The sequence below is a fragment of the Myotis davidii genome, unplaced genomic scaffold (genome assembly GCF_000327345.1).
Source record: "Myotis davidii unplaced genomic scaffold, ASM32734v1 scaffold240, whole genome shotgun sequence".
Lineage (NCBI taxonomy): Eukaryota > Metazoa > Chordata > Mammalia > Chiroptera > Vespertilionidae > Myotis > Myotis davidii.
The window spans coordinates 2,490,928-2,509,342 of record NW_006292334.1 but is presented as its reverse complement, the minus strand read 5'-3'; the positions used below and the strand labels follow the sequence as shown (position 1 = coordinate 2,509,342).

At 37.6% G+C, this 18,415-nt stretch overlaps 1 protein-coding gene and 1 long non-coding RNA gene across 3 annotated transcripts in view; both read right to left on the bottom strand.

Annotated features, from left to right (window-relative positions):
• Positions 1–434: 434 nt before the first annotated feature.
• Positions 435–3,771, bottom strand: LOC107183403. The gene is made up of 3 exons (XR_001514198.1): positions 3,694–3,771; positions 2,759–2,862; positions 435–472 (listed from the first exon to the last, which is right to left on the bottom strand). It is a non-coding gene; the product is annotated as an uncharacterized LOC107183403 (long non-coding RNA).
• A 7,508-nt stretch (positions 3,772–11,279) lies between these two features.
• Positions 11,280–18,415, bottom strand: part of LOC102761035 (cysteine-rich secretory protein 3) — a 21,649-nt gene continuing 14,513 nt past the window's right edge. For both annotated transcript variants that reach the window (XM_006765712.2, XM_015565313.1), the window contains exons 4-8: positions 18,096–18,183; positions 16,309–16,457; positions 15,770–15,867; positions 13,315–13,403; positions 11,280–11,578 (exon numbers count right to left, since the gene is read on the bottom strand). In XM_006765712.2, coding sequence (XP_006765775.1) covers positions 11,451–11,578; positions 13,315–13,403; positions 15,770–15,867; positions 16,309–16,457; positions 18,096–18,183 — 552 coding nt within the window. In that variant the 3' untranslated portion in view covers positions 11,280–11,450. The remainder of the gene's footprint in view (positions 11,579–13,314; positions 13,404–15,769; positions 15,868–16,308; positions 16,458–18,095; positions 18,184–18,415) is intronic.

Sequence of the window (18,415 nt, the reverse complement as noted above, 5' to 3'; positions counted from 1 at the left end):
TGGGTTCCTCGCCCCCAGTAACCCTCCCCACATAGGCCTCAATCACCAGCCAGGCTGAGGGACTCCTCCCACGCACAAATTCGTGCACCAAGCCTCTAGTAAAATATAAACTGATAAACATGACTGATGCCCTTAAAGTACATATAATATATATATAAATTGTCACATTTTTACCTTTTTCTAGTTCTAGTTCAATTGTTTCAAAGTCATAAACATGGGAATTATTTATAGCATCTATTTTAGAATGAAATATAAAGAGTTCATTTAAGTTTCAATTTGATATAGTGAGTAAAATTTACTTGATTCTCTCAATAATAAAAACTTAACCATAAAGTTTTGAAACACCATAGATAGATTAAATATGTCATTTTATCATTGGAAAAATAAAAATGATTGACAACATGTTCACATTACAATACATGAGTCATCACTTACTGTTGGTCCTCAGAGCAGGATGCAGTATCTGCTTTACCTGGTAGAAGAAGGGAGGTGAAGAGAAGGTCAGAGCACCATATATATTTCACCTACTTGTGTTTCAGCAAATTCTGGTGGCTCCAGTAAATCTAAGTCAATAAATTTTTGAAACAGAATTTTTTACACCAATAGCTTAAAATTTCATTGCCAGTTGTCTGACATTGTTTTTGACATTGATTCCTATGTAGCTTTTAATCTGAGTAAAGCATGCCCTTCTTCCCTACCCAGCCTTCTCTTCTCAGGCACCCTAATATTTGGATGCTGCCCTTTTGACCTAGTATATTTATAACCACTCAAGACAAGTTAATCACTTCAAAGGTAATTTCAATCCTACTTTGTGGCTGAACTGCTGTGGCTCAGCTTTCTGTGACATTGACTTCCTAGTTAACAACTTTCTATAGCTTATTGGTTGCGAATATAGTTTTTAAAAACATCAGTGCTGGGAAACCCTCTTGGAAATTCAGTTTTCTCTTCTGTAAAATGTGGATTATCTTATCATCTATTTGCTTTGAAAACTGAAAGGCATAAAATACCTTAATATAATGCTTGGCATAGAATACTCAATAAATGGAAATTATCAATATTTTCATTGTTATCCTTTATACTGTATGGTAGTGTTCTGGGCTCCTAAGAGCTTCCATAAATGCATGTTGTTTGATTAAACTTCTAACTTCAAAAGTGTTTCTAATACCTGTATTTATTTTTTTTTGCATGTATGGGGGATTTTATAGTTTGCATAAATAAAAATCTAAAAATTTAAGGCACAGTGTATAACTATATAAATATTACAAACTGGCCACTGTTGGACAAGTGAAGAAAGTAAAATTCAAGAAACATGAAACCTTCATAGGTCATTATCTTTTACAACCATCAAAAAAGTTTCTAGTTTTCTAGGGAGAGAAGATTCAGATCACCTTTAGATATGTATGCCTTCACTGGAGAGCCAAATATCTGAGTTGAAGGTACTATCTCAAATGAAGTTAAATACAAATTAGAGGGGAAGCATCCGGTTAGCATGGTTTAGAGCTACTGGCAAACTATAACTTACTGTGACATTAATTACATAATCTGCTGATTAACCCTTTAAGCACTAAATTATGTAGATTTTACATCCATGACTAAAAAATTACCATCACATGCCATACCTGAACCACCACACCATGAATCCATTAACCAAAGATTCTTAATGAAGAATTATCTTTCATAAGTTCTTCAAATTTCAGTTAAAATACAGAACTTAGTGGCCAGATGTTCACATTCATTGATTACATAGTTCCATAATAGGCCCACTGTATCTATGTTGTAAGTTTCTTCGTATTTTATATAGATACATTTAAGATTGAAAGGTTAATGCTATTTACATGGTTATTCACAATCATTCATTTCTAAACACTCTTTAAGTTAGTGAATAGGTTTTTAAGAGCAGCATTATCTGAAATGGGCCACACATTCTTCCTTACCCCCATTTAGTTATCAATCGAAGTCATGCAGCTCTCTCTTAAGGTTCTGAACACATATTTAGGGGTATTTTCAAAATTAGTTTCTTACTCTACTTTTGTAACTTGGCTAATAACACAGTGGGTAGAGAGATGGCCAACACAGGCAAGATAAACTGTCTACTCTACTGTTGTTACTTTGAAGTGGTGAATGACAAGTACTTTCATTGTGCTGCCACTGCACCTTGTACAATATTTAACAGTGAGCCCCTCATCTATCCCCCAATCCCACCCTCCTCTCTGAAACTACTTGGCCCATAGGAGGCACTCAGGAGTGACATAACCAGGATGCCAGGTGGGTAATCACTGGGTATTGCCACTTGAAAACAAATACATTAATAAATTCATTCAGTAACTAGTGTTTTTAACATTATGTTCAAAGTTCGGTATTTATTTTGAATAACTACTAAAAAGAGAATACAAGATTAAGTAACCTGCATTAACAAAATGGAAACCCATGTTAATATTTGGTATTATAAACTCAATCACCTTTCCATAAAATAGTTATTTTCAAAGAAAGAAAATTCAAAGTGCGTTTATCTTGCTCCTTTTATTACATACTCAGTGAACTATCCTTAGTATAAAATCATGACCAGCCTGTACTTAGCTCCCCTTTTTCCTCCCCGGGCCTTGATTTAGCATTTTGTGTACAACCAATAATTTATCCTTTACATCAGCCTGAGACGATTCTTACAGAAAGAAAAATGATCATTTTTTTATTCCTTTAAACCCACATGCATACATAGTTGAAAGATTGGCTGCCATTCCCTCCTTCCCCCACTACTTACTAATAGAAAAGTACTGTGCCCTTTGTTGCAGATGTTTTAAAACCAGGATATCAGGGTTCTGCTGGGGTGTCTACAGGAAGAGCATGGTGTATGGTTCCATAATCCTGAAACAGGGCAAAAGAGGGCATTTAACATAAAGATATGGAGACTCGGTAGAAGCACTCATCTCCAAACTCATCGACACAACTGTTTAGTATTGTTCTCTAATATTAATTTGGTCTCATCGTTAAGACCATAATTGCCTTCTAAGATCAAACTGTTTTGACATTCTTGTATTTTATTCAAATACTAAAAAGTAAATGTCTGCTCACACACCTGACATCCTTGGAATATCACAACATAGTTTCAAGATTCACAACTCCTCATCTAGGCCTGTAACCCGTATGCTCTTTAGAAGATAAACTCTGTAAGTAGACACCCACATAATGAGAGCATTTACAACATAGATTTTGGTCACACCTATACTTCTCTTCATGTCATTTCTTGGAAGCCAGGAGATGATATAAAGCCCAGAAGATTGAACAACCACAATTCTACTTGTCTGTGATAATACATAGTTTCTAATAACTGCACTCAAAACATAAGAAGCGGAACTTCTCGAGTTGACTTGTGGAAGGCCAGATTTAGAAATGACTTTAGGCTTCGGCTATGACTCAGAGCGCACCGTGTGAATAGAATGATTTATCGTTAAGATAGACGAAGAGTTTCAATAGGACTCACGTAGACACGCGCATTGAAAGCCTCTGGCGAATGGGCACTAAGCCACACCGAGAAACACTCTGCCCGGCGCACTGAGTCAGCCAAGGATGGGTACCAGAGGGACAGAGTACTAAGGTCACAAGACCCCTCACATCACAGATCGTCCTCTCCCCTGTCTTTACCCCACCTCCCCCGCCCTGGTCATTTCCAATTTCCCAGCCTGTTCTACTTCCTACCCTGGCTCCTGGGCCCAGATCTTCCTGCTTCAGGGCCAGAGCCAGGGACGGGCTGCAACTGGCCCCTCCGACGGCTGCTGTGCCGTGAAACGGCCGGTCAGCCACGTGGGCGCCACGTCACAGGGCTTTGTGCCGCAGCACAGTCAGGCTAACCGGGTTCTTCCCCCAACTCCCCCCTCAGCTCCCTCCAGGGCTCGCCTGGAGAAAATCCTACACATTCTCCCTTATCAACAGCAGAGATCTGCTTTTCTCTCACTACCATGATGAGGAAGGTACATGTCTGCTCACACACCGGACAGTACAAAGAGGATGGCGATTTAGCAGGATTTAAAATGCCCAGGGCTGGCTGAAAAGCAGGCGTCCCTTTACAGACAAGATCCCCTGAGTCAGCGCGGGCCAGAATTTAAAGAACAGACTGGAAAAGTCTACTGATACCTAAGTTTTCAGTGCGATACCAGCGTGATGGGAACAGTGAGCTCAGGGTTACATAGGTCAAGTTGGCATTTTGCGGGTTTGCTCATAAACACTCTATGTCCGTGTCCTGCTTTATTCTTTCCGCACCTTTTTTTGTTGTCAGGAAATTCAAAGACAGTCACAGGAACACAGGACTGAGTCTTAGGAAAATGCCCAGAATTCCTGATGGAAGGCTGATGGCTTCCAAGGTCAGCAGGTATAATGGGCGTGGTTTGAAACTGTGTTGCCTCTCTTCACACGAGGGCAGATGGTTAATAGATACATTTTCTGCTATGCTCAGTTGTTTTCAAGATTTAAAGGAATGAGTTAATATATTACTTAGAGGATATGTTGGGTCTAAAGATGTCAAACCAAGGATTATCAGCCATCACCTGCTAGCTCTCTGTGCCCCTGAAGAGAGGCTTGAAATTTCTCCCCAGCCCTTTGAAACTCACATAGGCTCAACTGCAACAAGAGGGCCTTGTTTCATGGTGCTGAGTGCCACTTTCCCTTTGCAATGTTAAAATTCCAAGTGATAACTGCACAGACATTATTTTAGTTCTTCTCTGCTATTTCAGTTCAATTACAACTGGCTTAAAAGTCTTGGGATTTACAAGTCATCTTATATTGCTTTACTCTTATGGTTACATTAAATCAAAGGATACTCCTGACAGAGGGTTTTTCTAAGTGTTTATAAATCCATTCCCAGATCTTCCTCACGTCTATATTTATGTTTTGGACAAATCTTGCTTCGATTATTAATTTAACATTTCGGATACTTAGGTTACAGGCGCCTCTCACAGGCACCAGAGAGGCATTACTCGATAACCCCCTGGGCCAGCCCACTTGATTCTTGTCATGCTCATAGGAATCAATTCAAATGAGTAATTCCAGAGAATTGCATTGTGTTAAAACAAATCTATTAAGCAAGTAAACCATGCAAATGGAGTAAAGAGCAAGGCAAGAAATCTATCATCTAGCTTGAAGTGGGGATGGGCTCTCAGGGCTAATTTGAGGAGTGAGCGTGGTGGGGCAGGGTGGGGAGGGTGTGCCTTATATACTTTTCTGACTATAGATTTTAAAATTTATCTGCTAGATATCTTGGTACTGGTTAACTCTTTTTTTAAAAATACATTTCATTGATTTTTTACAGAGAGGAAGGGAGAGGGATAGAGAGTTAGAAACATTAATGAGAGAGAAACATCAATTAGCTGCCTCCATATGCCCGCAACCAAGGTACATGCCCTCGACCAGAATCGAACCTGGGACCCTTGAGTCCGCAGGCTGACGCTCTATCTGCTGAGCCAAACCATTAGGGCCTGGTTAGCTCTTTTACTTTGCCAGTATTTATGAGAAACACCTGGCAATTGTATCTTTAAAAGCCCAGGGACTTTGCTATCTTCACTGTTCATGGAGTGAAATAAACTGCCCCCCTTTTGTTTTTCCTTTTCCAAAACGACTGACTTCTTTGTTAGTGAGACAGATTTTTTTTTTCCTTTATTGCTTAAGATATTACAAATGTGTCCTTATCCCCCCATTGTAGTACTCCTTCTTTCCTTCCTTTGTTTGGGGGAAGAGGCATTAAAAAATTCCCTTCTCCAATAAGCCAGTTGGAGAAAGATAAATATCACATGATCTCACTCATATTGGATATAATGATCAACATAATTTGATGAACAAGAATAGATCCAGAGACAAATGGTAGGGGAGAAGGGGTTACAGAGCAACTAAAGGACTTGTATGCATGCATATTAACATAACCAATGGACACAGACCCTGGGGCGGTGGGGGCTTGCCCAGGGTGGAAATGGCTGGGATGGGGGGGGGGGGTCAATTGGGGGGAAAGGAGACATATGTAAAACTTTAAACAATAAAAAAATCCCCTTTTCTCCCCCTCCCCTTCCCCCTCTCTTCTGGATTCTTGCAGTTGTGGGAAGGGGTATTTGCTCTCAAGTGTCCTTAGTTGGGGAAGATAATGGCTTGTTATTTACAAGCTAGCTTCAAGCTCCCTATATTGTTTGGCCTTGTTCAATTTTCTTGACTTAGTTTCCTATTCCACTTGCTTAAAAATTTTTCTAGCTTCTCACTACCCTGTAACACATAGCCACAAAATTGCTGCTCACTTTTTAGAAATAGAATTATTTGGTACATGTGTTCTTTTTATAGTGCAAAACAATTCATTGTTATCCTATAATATGCTATAATTTACTGTGAATGTCCTATTTTTTTTATTCTTGGAGGCACCATGTCTCCATGATTACTATTTGTCCTCATGGAGAACATCATAATGAGAGCAATTTGAATATTGTAGTGATAGATATTGTCTGGGAAATATATATAGGGGTGGGCAAAAGTAGGGGTATAGTTGTCCATATAGAAAATAATGTAATAATTAATAAATAATAATATGAGAACAAACTTTCATGTACTCATAACTATAAACCTACTTTTGCCCACCCCCTGTATTGACTATGTCTCTCTTGATTATTGGTATAATTCCAAAGCTTAGCACAATACTAGATAGGTGGCAGTTTGCAAATATTAGTTCAGTGACTTAATATTAGCCTGGCTTAGATCCTTAGAGAATTCAGAGAAAAGGACATGCCATCTCTTTTCTTTAAGGTGTATAGTGTTGTGGGAAAGATAAATACGTATGAACATTACCAGGTAGTGCAGTTTAGTGCTAAGTAGTTGAAACAGGAAATATATGCAGCAATTGGAAGTTCTTTCAGTTGCTATCATCTGGGTAAAAACTAGATGGTAGGGTTTCATTTGAACCTCTCTGAAAATGTATCTGATTTGATCAGGAAGGAAGACAAGTTTTGTATGCTTGGTATGAAGAGCAGAAACAAATCAGCGTATCATTAAGGCATATGTACGTCAGAATGTTAGGCTGTAGAAAATGGGCGGGGGGAGCTTTGTAGAGAAGTCTAAGGAGATTTGCCTCCTTGTATAACATGGGGAAGTAATTTTACTGATGTTTAGAGAGAAGGGAAATTACACGACCAAATATTATTTCATGAAAGCTACCTGATCGCACTGTGCGGGTGATTTGCAGAGCTGAGAGATTGGTGATGGAAAAAATATGAGTGTGGTCACAATTTATCGTATTAACTTTAAAGCAGTAGAAATAGAACAAAAGGTTGGGGTGTGAAGAGTTGTTTTTGTTTTTTGTTTTGTTTTTAAAAAGCAGTGTTGATGAGTTTGCTATGGAGGGCAAATCTAGAATAAAGAAACCTTGTAGGTTGAGAGTTGACTCGTGTTGGTGAGCACCTGAAAAGTACATCCTCATTATTGATGGGGGCAGTGCAGTTACCTCTAGGTACTTACACAAAATCCGGCGCTGGCCGCGTGCTGAGCCGAAAGGAGCAGTGTCCTAGGTGCCTGAGAGTTGGAAGAAGTGGGTTCTTGCATGGGTTCTGATGAGAAGCCCGCTATGTTTCTTACCCTGGTGCTTTATTTGTAAGGTGCTCCCTGTTCCACCTTGTAATCTCAGGACCGTGCTAAACTTGCTTATGAGTTATTTTAGCTTATGAGTTCTATTAGAGGCAGAAACATCAGGAAAGGTCATTTTAATCTGCAAGTAAAGACTGTTTCTACCTTTCTAATCTATATGCCTCTAAATTATTTTTTTTCTTTATTTTATTGCGTTGGCTGTAAGCTTAAAATGTGAGCAAAGTGGTGCAAGCTGACATCCTCACCTTATTCCTGATGGTGGATTCCAGATTGAAAAGTACTACAATGGTGTACTCACCTACAAAGTAATATAGCCAGAAAGCACTCAGTCAATCACTAAGTATAATGTCAGCTGGAGGATTTTGTTAGATGTTCCTTATTAAGATGGGAAAGTTACCTTCTATTTCCAGTCTTCTGAACATTGTTTTTATGAAAGGCACTGCATTTTTTACATCATTTCTGATGATCGTGTCTTTATTTTATTAATATGGTATATAACATTAGTTGATTGTGAATGTTGGAACAGCCTTTTATACTTGGACAACCTTACTTTGCCATGGTGTACGATCCTTTTTATAGGTTGCATCTATGCCCATGAGGGATAAAGACTGTAGTTTTCTTGTGATGTTTGGCTTTGGCAAATGGTAATATTAGCTTGAGTTGGGAAATATTTATCTTGTTTTCCAGATTTTTGCTTCATTTTGTCCTCTTACAATTTATATCTCATTGTTTACTTATAATAATATCACAGTTCTTTACCTGCCCTGAATGGCAGGTAAGTTTGTGACTAAGTTTGTACCTAATCTTTGACGCCTTATTTATTTATTTAAAATATATTTTTATTGATTTCAGAGAGGAAGGGAGAGAGATAGAAAGGTAGAAACATCAATGACGAGAGAATCATTGGTTGGCTGCCTCCAGCATGCCCACTACTGGGGACTGAGCCCACAACCCAGACGTGTGCCCTTGACCAGAATTGAACCTGGGACCCTTCAGTTCAGGCAGATGACCTATCCACTGAGCCAAACCAGTTAGGGCTCTTTGACCCCTTTTTAAAATTATCTTTACCTTGCTCACTGTGCTCCAGCCATTCTGGCCTTCTTGCCTTTCCTTAAATATACCAAGTTCATTACTACCTCAACAACTTTGCCTGAAAGTTTCTTGATTAGTCATTGTTATTGGTTGTTTTCTCTTTCCTATTGTGGCTGTAATCCATTGTCATCACCTCAGAGAATATTTACCTATCATATTTAAATAAATATTTTCCCCTCCCAGCCTGTCCTCATTTTTCTTCATTCTCTTGCCCATTTTAGTTTATAACACTTATCACTTCCTATATTAGGATTTATTTGCAAATACGTTGTTTTCTTTCTGCCCTATTATAGTGTAAACTCCATGAAGTTCTGAACTTGGTCTGTTCTGTTAATCACTATTTTCAAAGGAACTAAATAAATACTTGAGTCATAATTGTTTCCAATAAATATTTGTTGAATGCAGGAATGGATTATTACACATTGTAATTATTGTTGTGAAAGAAAGTGTAGGGAGCTATGAGGGGATGTCCCTCAGATTATTTACTCAAAGGAATGTCTTGGATGCAATGACATTCAATGTGAAGAAACTATTCTAGCAACCAATAGAGGGATGATTCTCCCAGACAGCGCTAATGGCAAACACAAATGCCCCAAGCTAAGACAAATCTTGAGAAGCTTGAGATAATTTGATGAGGTCATAGGAGCATAAAAAATAAAGGAGAAGCCCTGACCAGTTTGGCTCAGTGGATAGACCATTAGCCCGTGGGCTGAAAGGTCCCAGGTTCGATTCCAGTCAAGGGCATGTACCTTGGTTGCAGACACATCCCCGGTGGCGGGTATGCAGGAGGCAGCTAGTTGATGTTTCTCTCTCATTTACGTTTCTAATTCTCTATCCCTCTCCCTTCCTCTCTGTAAAAAATCAATAAAATATATTTTAAAAAAATAAAGGAGAATGAGATAAAGTGAAATTAGATAGCAAAGTAGAGAAAAATGATTTACCTTCTTGCTCATCAATTTGAGCATAAACATTATCTTCAGTACTTGAGAGCTCTATGGGGAGGTTTTGAAAGTAGACAAATTAGGAAGTTTATCACTGTTGAGGTTAGGAAATGTGTTGCAGAAACACCATCTGGAAGCTACATTGGTGGTCTTGGACCTATCCCTGTTTTGCCTTTGCCTCTGCCTCGTGGCTGATATCCTTGAAATGATTAGTGATCCTAGACCCTGGATAAGCAGCTGAGTTTGATTTGACAATCCAATCATTTGAATTATCTAAAAGTTCTTGAAAACAAACATTTAGCAGTGGAAGTGAGGACTTCAAATTTGGTGGTAGTGGGGGGTGGGGGGAAGGGGAGCCTGAGAAAGAATAACCAGATAATCTAGAGAACAAGTATGAAGTGTCATGGAGCCAAGAAAAAGAGATTTTCATTTTTCTTTTACAATGCATTTTTTATTTTGGAGTCATTTTATTTTATTTTATTATTTTTTGTTAGTCACCAGCCAAGGATATATTTCCCCATTGATTTTTAGAGTGAGTGAGAGAGAGGGAGGTTAGGAAGGGGGAGAGAGAGAGAGAGAGAGAGAGAGAGAGAGAGAGAGAGGGAGATTGGTTGCCTCCCACACAGGCTAGGGATCAAATATGCAACCCATATACATGCCCTTAATCAGAATAAAACCTGGAACCCTTTGGTGTACAGGCCAACACTCTATCCACTAAGCAACACAAGGGCTATTTTGGAGTCTTTTTAGATTTACAGAAATGTTGCTAAAATATTACAGAGATTTTCCATATACTCTAAATCCAGTTTCAATTCCCTGTAATGTTATCACTTTACATTATCTTGGTACATTTGGAAAGACTAAGAAATCATCATTACTATTAAAAAAAACTACAGAGTCTATTCAGATTTCACCATTTTCTCCTTAATGATCTTTTTCTCTTCCAGGATCCAATCCAAAATGCCATGTTGTATTTAGTGCTCATGTTTGTTTAGTCAATCTGGTCTGTAAAGGTTTCTCTGAACTTCCTTACTGCTCATGATTTTAATAGTTTGGAGGAGTCATGATCAGGGGTATTTTGTAGAATGTCCCTCCATTTAAATTTGCCTGTTTTATCTCATGATGAGATTTGGGTTACAAGATTTTAGAAAGAATACCACAGAAGTGAGATGCCTTTCTAATCACATCAGATGAAGGGTACATGAGTCCACTTATTACAGATGCTGCTGCTGTGATTACTTAGTTAAAGTGGCATTTGCCAGATTTCTCTACTGTGAAATTATTATAGCTCCCTTCCCTACTTGACTCTTTGGAAATGAGTCACTAAGGTCAGCCCAGGCTCAAAAGAGAGGAAACTAACTTCTACCTCCTGGAGGAAAGAGTATTTATGTATATGATATTAAGTTCTTCATTAAGGAAGGTATGTCTAAGAGAAGAGAGGTTTAAAAAAAGAGGGTGTGGTCATACCCTACTGTACAATTTATACAGATGAAGAATCAGAAGACTTCATTGCTTTTGGCAAAATGAAGGTTGGGTTCTCCTTAGGAGGAAAAACAATTTAATTTAATTATAGGGATGGACGCTAGATGAGTGAGAAGGGTGAATGGCAAAGGAGGAATTAAAGACCACACATGTGAACTCTCCTTTGGATGAAAGACATTTCTCTAAAGTAAAAAGCAGAGCCAGGAGAAAAAGATATAACTATTTGGAATCAAATTTATAATTAACATGTATATGATTTCTTTGCTAATAAATGTCAAGTGTAAGTAGATGTGGCTCCCTTCCACTTAACCATGATCAGTCTATACTGGGCATTTAATAAATTTTTTTTGAACAATTGCAGGCGGCTTTGCAATTCGTCTTGACAAAATCATTTCCGCAGCCCATTTGGCTCTTCAAATCTTTACAGTTAGAATACATATCGTCATACTCGCAAGCATTGGCTGGAACAAAAGCAAAAAAAAATTAGTCACTTCATTATCATTTTCCTCCATAGCAGTAAGTAACACAAACAATAAATTCTATGTGAGTGAGGAGGAGGAAATAGAATGAACAAGTTGGCATCATTCATTATGCTCTGATGGCCATTTCCTATCTTGAGGGACATAAGGCCCCTTAGTTAAATTCACTGATTAAGGCATCATTTTTTTAATTTGATGCCAAATATTTCTAAAATAAATGACTGGCTTTCCTCCCTCAGAAAACAGGATGAAGTGAATTTAAATAAATCTTTATGAAACTGCACTGTCCAAAAGTATAGCCACTAGCCATGTGGTTGTTTAAATTTAAATGAAATAACTTTGAAATTTCAGGTTCTCGGTGATACTAGTTACAGTTTGAGTGCGCAATAGCCAATGTGTCTAGGGACTACTTTACAGGACAGTGCAAATATTGACCATTTCCATCATCACAGAAAATTATATTAGACACTGTTGCCACTAAACTTAATGCCACCAGCTTTTCTTCAGGAGTAAGAAGTTGTTATGAGATGTGAAAGTAAAAAATATAAAAATAGAATTTTACTATTATTATTGGACATTTCCACTTGGTTGTCCCTCGGTGGCCACACATCTCAAACTAAATTCATCATCCTACCTACACGTTTGGCATTTCTTTGGTATATTTCCCCTACTCCCAAATCAATTCACCCAATCTCAGGGGCATGGCAGTCCCCACTACTAAATAATTCAAACCAAGAACTAGGAATCTACCTGAACTCATCCCCTTCTACTTTTTATCAGCGCTTAACATGTGCAGGTAATAAACACTGGCTATTCTACTTCTCCCTGTCTCTCATAAACTGCCCATATCTCTTCATTCATTTTGCTCAAATACAGTAAAGATTTTATTTGTTTTTGAACCAATTATGGCTATATCATTCACTCAGAAAGGATGCTACAGTTTAGTCAGGTGAAAGCATTTGAGAGGTAAAAACGAGTTAACTGTATTATTCATAATAATTCTAATAATACATCCAACTAAAAAAAAACCTCTTTGTACCTCCATTCATAACAACACTGGAAATGAGATATAATATAACATTAATTTTTATTCTTTTTGCTGAAATAGTTTTGAGGCTTCTGCAAATTTGATGGACATATTTAAAGTACATAAAAGTTACTAGCAAAACAAAAGTGCAAACGATTATTAAATTAAACTTGATGATTCCAACTATGCTATGAGGAAAATGAGAAATTTAATATGATTAATACTTTGGTATATAAGGGACTATACTAGTATTTGGTGTGCCTGTCTAGACTGAGCTATATTCTGTGGTCTCACACCTTTATATTTGTATATACTTTCTTTTTAAAATGCCACCTTTTCTATAATAGCATTAACTTGATGAAAAGAAAATTCATATTTAATTACAATAAATTATTTTCACAGAAACATGTTCAGATATGCCAAAATGTAATTGGTTCAACATAGTCACAAATATACATCATTGGTAGATATTTCTTTAGGTTACATATGATAACAGGCTTCCATTGAGAAAAGTACGTATATTCTGAAGGGTTTTAGATGTTTGCTTAAACACACTCTGTTGGTTAATTTTATCATTGTCTTCTGTATGAAGGCATTGCTTAAATTGGCTCCATTCAGAAGCTTTCTGAATTTTTAAAAATAAATGTCAGGTTATTTAATTATACTGGTAAATTAATGACTTCAGACTTACTGCATAATCCATTGTCACAGTGATCAGGGCAGCTGGCACAAGGTGTTCCTTTGAGGTAGGGAGTAAGGCTTCTGCCGACAATATTACCACTGAAATTTGAAATACAACATTTTTTCAGTGTAGTTCATGCTCCAAGGGTAGCATCTATCACCTTATATAGCTGAGTATTTACTCAATGTTTTTCATTGTGTTACCTGAAAAACTAATATTGCATATCTACTGTATACTCAGATAACAATGCAAGGTAAGTAATAATTCACACATACACTCAATTCCTTGACCATAATCTCACAGTCCGAGCAAATGAAATGGAATAAATAGGTCTAAAGTTTTGAGACTATATTTTAATGTGGCAACACCTTTCCTCTCTCAGTAGACATCGTCAAATTGCTGAGCAGTGCGCCCTGAGGTGCTGGCTAAGGGTAAAGCCTCTCCCCTTGAGATATTGTAGAAGCTCCTATGAACTGAAGGTTGCACAATGGAAAATGCTTAATATTAAATGTAATTTTATATTTTAAAATGTAACTATAATTATTGACCATTTCTATAATATGGACTGGAGAAAGTGAAGCTCCAAGATAATGTTTGGCCTCTAGCTGCAGGATGGAGATATTTTCAAGCATTTTTTTGAGGAGGTGGGTGTGTTAGGGTGGATTTTGAACATCTAGAGGTTTTGTGTGTGAGATTTTATGTTTACCAAACATGGGAATGTTAGTTAGAATAAAAGGTTTCATTAACACCAATCTCCAGAGTATAGTGGTGTTACCATGACTAGCCTGCACTTGATGGATGATGATTACTCTATTGGCTGTTATCTAAAAATACAACAGAGTCAAAATGTCAACTGGACCAAGGGGTCCAAGGTCCCAAGGCAATGCATCTGAATCTCAGGCTCTCTGCACAGAATATAACTGTATCTGTGTGAGCACCTGGAAAAAAAGTGAAATAGATATCAAGGTGTTTCTTGCTCCTGTTTTCCTTACTACTCACTCCAACCCTTACTACAGATGCCTGGCTCCAGATGTCTCCACTCTCACAGCCAGGCAGTTGGTTTGGGTGCATTCTCTTAGGACCCTTCAATTCTTTCTACTAAACCCTAACCAGTGCTTGCAGGAAAATGACTGTGACAGTCACACTTCTCAGACTGGAACCCAACCTCACCTGGCTTATCTGCAGTCTTAAAATAAATCATGTCAAAAGCTTGGTTTTGGGGGGAGCGATCTATCCCTCCAGTGGCAAGTAATTTCAAACATCAAAAATAACCTATATATTGTGGATATATCTTCAATATATCCATCAGAATTTTTGTGGAGAATTCAAACATATTGCTGGAGGAAGGGGTTATTTTTCTGCTCTACATCAAGATATATTTGTTGTTAATCCTCACTGGAGGTAATTTTTTCCATTGATTTTTAGAGAGAGTGGAAGGGGGTGTGGGGGGGGAGAAACATCAACTTGAGAGAGACACATGGCTTGATTGCAGCCTGCATGCATCTGGACCAGGGCTGGCAATTAAAACTGCAACCCAGGCACGTGCCTTTGACCCTTGCATGTTTGGTCAGACATTCTAACCACTGAGCACACAGGCCAGAGCTATTAAAAAATATTTTTAAAAAAAATATATTTTATTGATTTTTTACAGAGAGGAAGGGAGAGGGATAGAGAGTTAGAAACATTGATGAGCGAGAAACATCTATTATCTGCCTCCTGCACGCCCCCCACTGGGGATGTGCCAGCAGCCAAGGTACATGCCCTTGACCAGAATCGAACCTGGGACCCTTCAGTTCGCAGGCCGAAGCTCTATCCACTGAGCCAAACTGGTTAGGGCTAAAAAAAGATTTTAATGGGTAGTTCTTTCAGAGATTTTTGTGTTAAATTCTAAGAAGTGGATACTTAAGACATGACCATTTCTTGACAATTTGAAATATATCAGGAATTTCCTGAAAACCCTTTGAGGCCCAAGATTTAATCAGTTCTTAATGGTACACTACAGGTATTTTTGGATGAGGAGGAGTAGGAATATTTGAGTACAAGGGGCTGAAATCACTAGGAAATCATTACCATCTTCTATTTCACCTTCACTCCTGGCCTTACCATCCAGCTTTCACTTTCCAGATGTGAATTTAATATAAAACTGACAGTACCAAGTCTAGAGAACTACACACAACATACACCCATGAAGTAGCCCTGAGCCTCTGGAAAAGCAGTTGAGAGGGAAGACAAATCATTTTAATCATGATGGAAGACAGCTTCCGAATAGTAGACTCAATGTGAGAAATTGGTCTTCTTTCTGAGAAGTTGGTTGTGTCTCAAATTTAGAACATATTTCTAAAGATTTATCTCTCCCCTTCACTGAAATGTGCTTTTGTAGTCTGCGTTGTCTATTACATGATAATTTTAAAATATTAAATTGGCAGTGGCATCATTGACACCAAATTTGAAAGCATCTCCTTACCTGGGACAATATTGGCAAACATAGAAGTATTTCAGACTTCGTTCTTTGGGACAATAGGCAATTCCACATCCAACAAGGTAAGATGAGTACCAAACAACCTACATGCCCATAAGTGCAAATATGAGAGTACGTTAGAGAAGGAAATATAAAAAAATAAATAATAGAAAATAAAAAAAACGGAAAAGAATGTTACTAACACACAATTTCATATACCTTATGGAAATACTTCAATTATTAAATTAAAGTAAAAATCTTTAAAACTATTACATTTTCATGCATATTCATCCATTCAGACTACCCAAAAAATACAGAGTAAGTTTTCCTATTAAAAGCCTGCATGCTTTTGAAAATGATGGCTCACAGCTGAAATACCCACAAAATGTGAAGACTATTCTTTACCTACTGGAGATCTTCCCCCAGATTCAACATTGGAATCAGTCAAAATTTGGAGAAGCTTTCTCTTTAGGGCATTTATGGCAAAGTTTTGTGTGTGTGCGTGTGTGTGTGTGTGTGTGTGTGTGTTTCTTTTCTTTCCTCACCTGGGTATAATGTCCAACCACTATATTCTTTTGTTTTGGTCCCATACCATAGATAAAATCATTTCCCTCATCGAACCACTTTTGGATTGCATATGACCATGAATTAGGCTGACTTGACATAAAGAGATTCTCACCACAGCTTCTTTTACCTAAGGGGAAAAAAAAACAGACCATTCATGGGGAAAGCAATAAAGCACGCAATGATTGATACTGAGAGAGAAAGAGAGAGAGAGAGAGAGAGAGAGAGAGAGAGAGAGAGAGAGAGAATCTATTATCTATCTATCTATCATCTGTATCTATCAATGGAGTGCCTGATCTTCAAACAAGTGCCCATCGTTGAAAGTTCCTTATCAGCTGTAAGCCGAATTGAAACCAAATATGCCAAACACATTGAGGCTGGTTCAACATGCAAAATTTTGAGTAGATGAAGTCCTCTTTCTTTCATATCTACTCCCCTTAAAGTCACTCATTTACATATTGAATTCTTCATGAGTGTATGCCTCATGCGCTCTCAGCTGTGTATTGTTAGCTTGCTGAAAGCAGAAAGCCACTCATGGTATTTCTCTTATTCTCACCCACACTTACCAGAAATTGTTCATATATAGCAACTTTAATAAATGTTTATTTTGTGTAAACTTTGGAAACAATTTTACTTTTAGTCTTTAAGGGTTCCAAGCATGAAGCAGATGACATTAGGAGGGACACTGTTTTCAACGTTTATGGGTCTCCCTTTAATCGGCAAAACATACTGTCGCAGGCCAACTTCTCCTCAAAGAATTAGATAAAAGTGCTTTGCAGCCCTCAAACATTTCAATGTACTTTTCAAACCTTGAAATTAAGATTTACATTTGGATGGCTTGAAATGTAATGTCTACATGCTACTTAAAGGGTGTGTAAACTATTCTTGCATAGCTCCTTATGAAGGGAAGAAAAACGCTGAAATTTTATCAGTAGATTGGGATCTTCAAAACCAGTTATTCTAATCTTTCTCTGAATATAAGTCATCCCTCTCAATAATTTCATTAAATTATAGAATCAAAAATAACAGTGACAGTCCTACTTTCAAAACAGGTGAATTACTATTTTCAAATTGGGCTTGCCTATATCTGTCACTTGCTGCTTCAAGTAAATATTTTGTTTAATTGTCGATACATATGATATCTTATTGTTTTTAAGTTCCTCAATGTAGAGGTCATGTCTTTGAGGCTATTTTTGAGTCTAATATAGTATTGCATGCTTTGTAAGAGCATCCAGAACACACAAAAGATTTGACTTCCTGTCATCAAAAGTTAAAAAGATGCTAATGGTAAATATGTTTTGAGTAAAATTCAGAACCGTTTGACAAAATTCAACGTATTTTATAAATTCAAAAATAAATAGTTTTCAAAATACAAACAGGCTCCACACTATGAAAAGGGCAATGGGTTAGAAGTCTGAAATTCTAATTTTGAATTTCCCATATGTAACACTTGTTAGCAATTATTTTCCTGCTGAGAGTGAGTCCCTTACTCTTTAAAACAGAGAAAGAAATGACATATGACCTGCTTTACTCATGAGATGGTCAAGAGGCACCAATATGACATTGTGTGAGACAGTTTTTATACAAGACAGAACAGTGAGCATAAGGTGGTGCTTCTCGAAGCTTTCTCTCACACAGGGAGACTTTAACTTGAAAAAGACAGCATTAGAAGCAACATTTATCCACAAGGTTTCTTAATGCAACATCCAAAAATGGCCCCTTATTATCTTACTTGTTCATCTACTCAGCAAATATTTGATTTACATACCAACTTTTCGATCCTGTGAGGAACTGTGTTTGAGAACACACTTGTTTGCCCACCGTTGGGCGTTTGCTGCTGCCTTGCTGTCCCATTGCTAAAACAAAGGGGGAGAGAAGATAGGCACCTAATGACTAAAAACACAAAGGTGCATAAGGTTTGTAATGAGATTGGTAGCTTCATTCACATCATTAGAACTTTTTCTGTACATGCCTATTCTGATTATTCTTATAATCAAAGACCATTTTAAATGTGCCCCTTTCTGCTCCAAAAGAAATAGAGATAGTATGGCTACCCCAAGTAACTGTGAAGTCTAAGAAGTTAAGAAT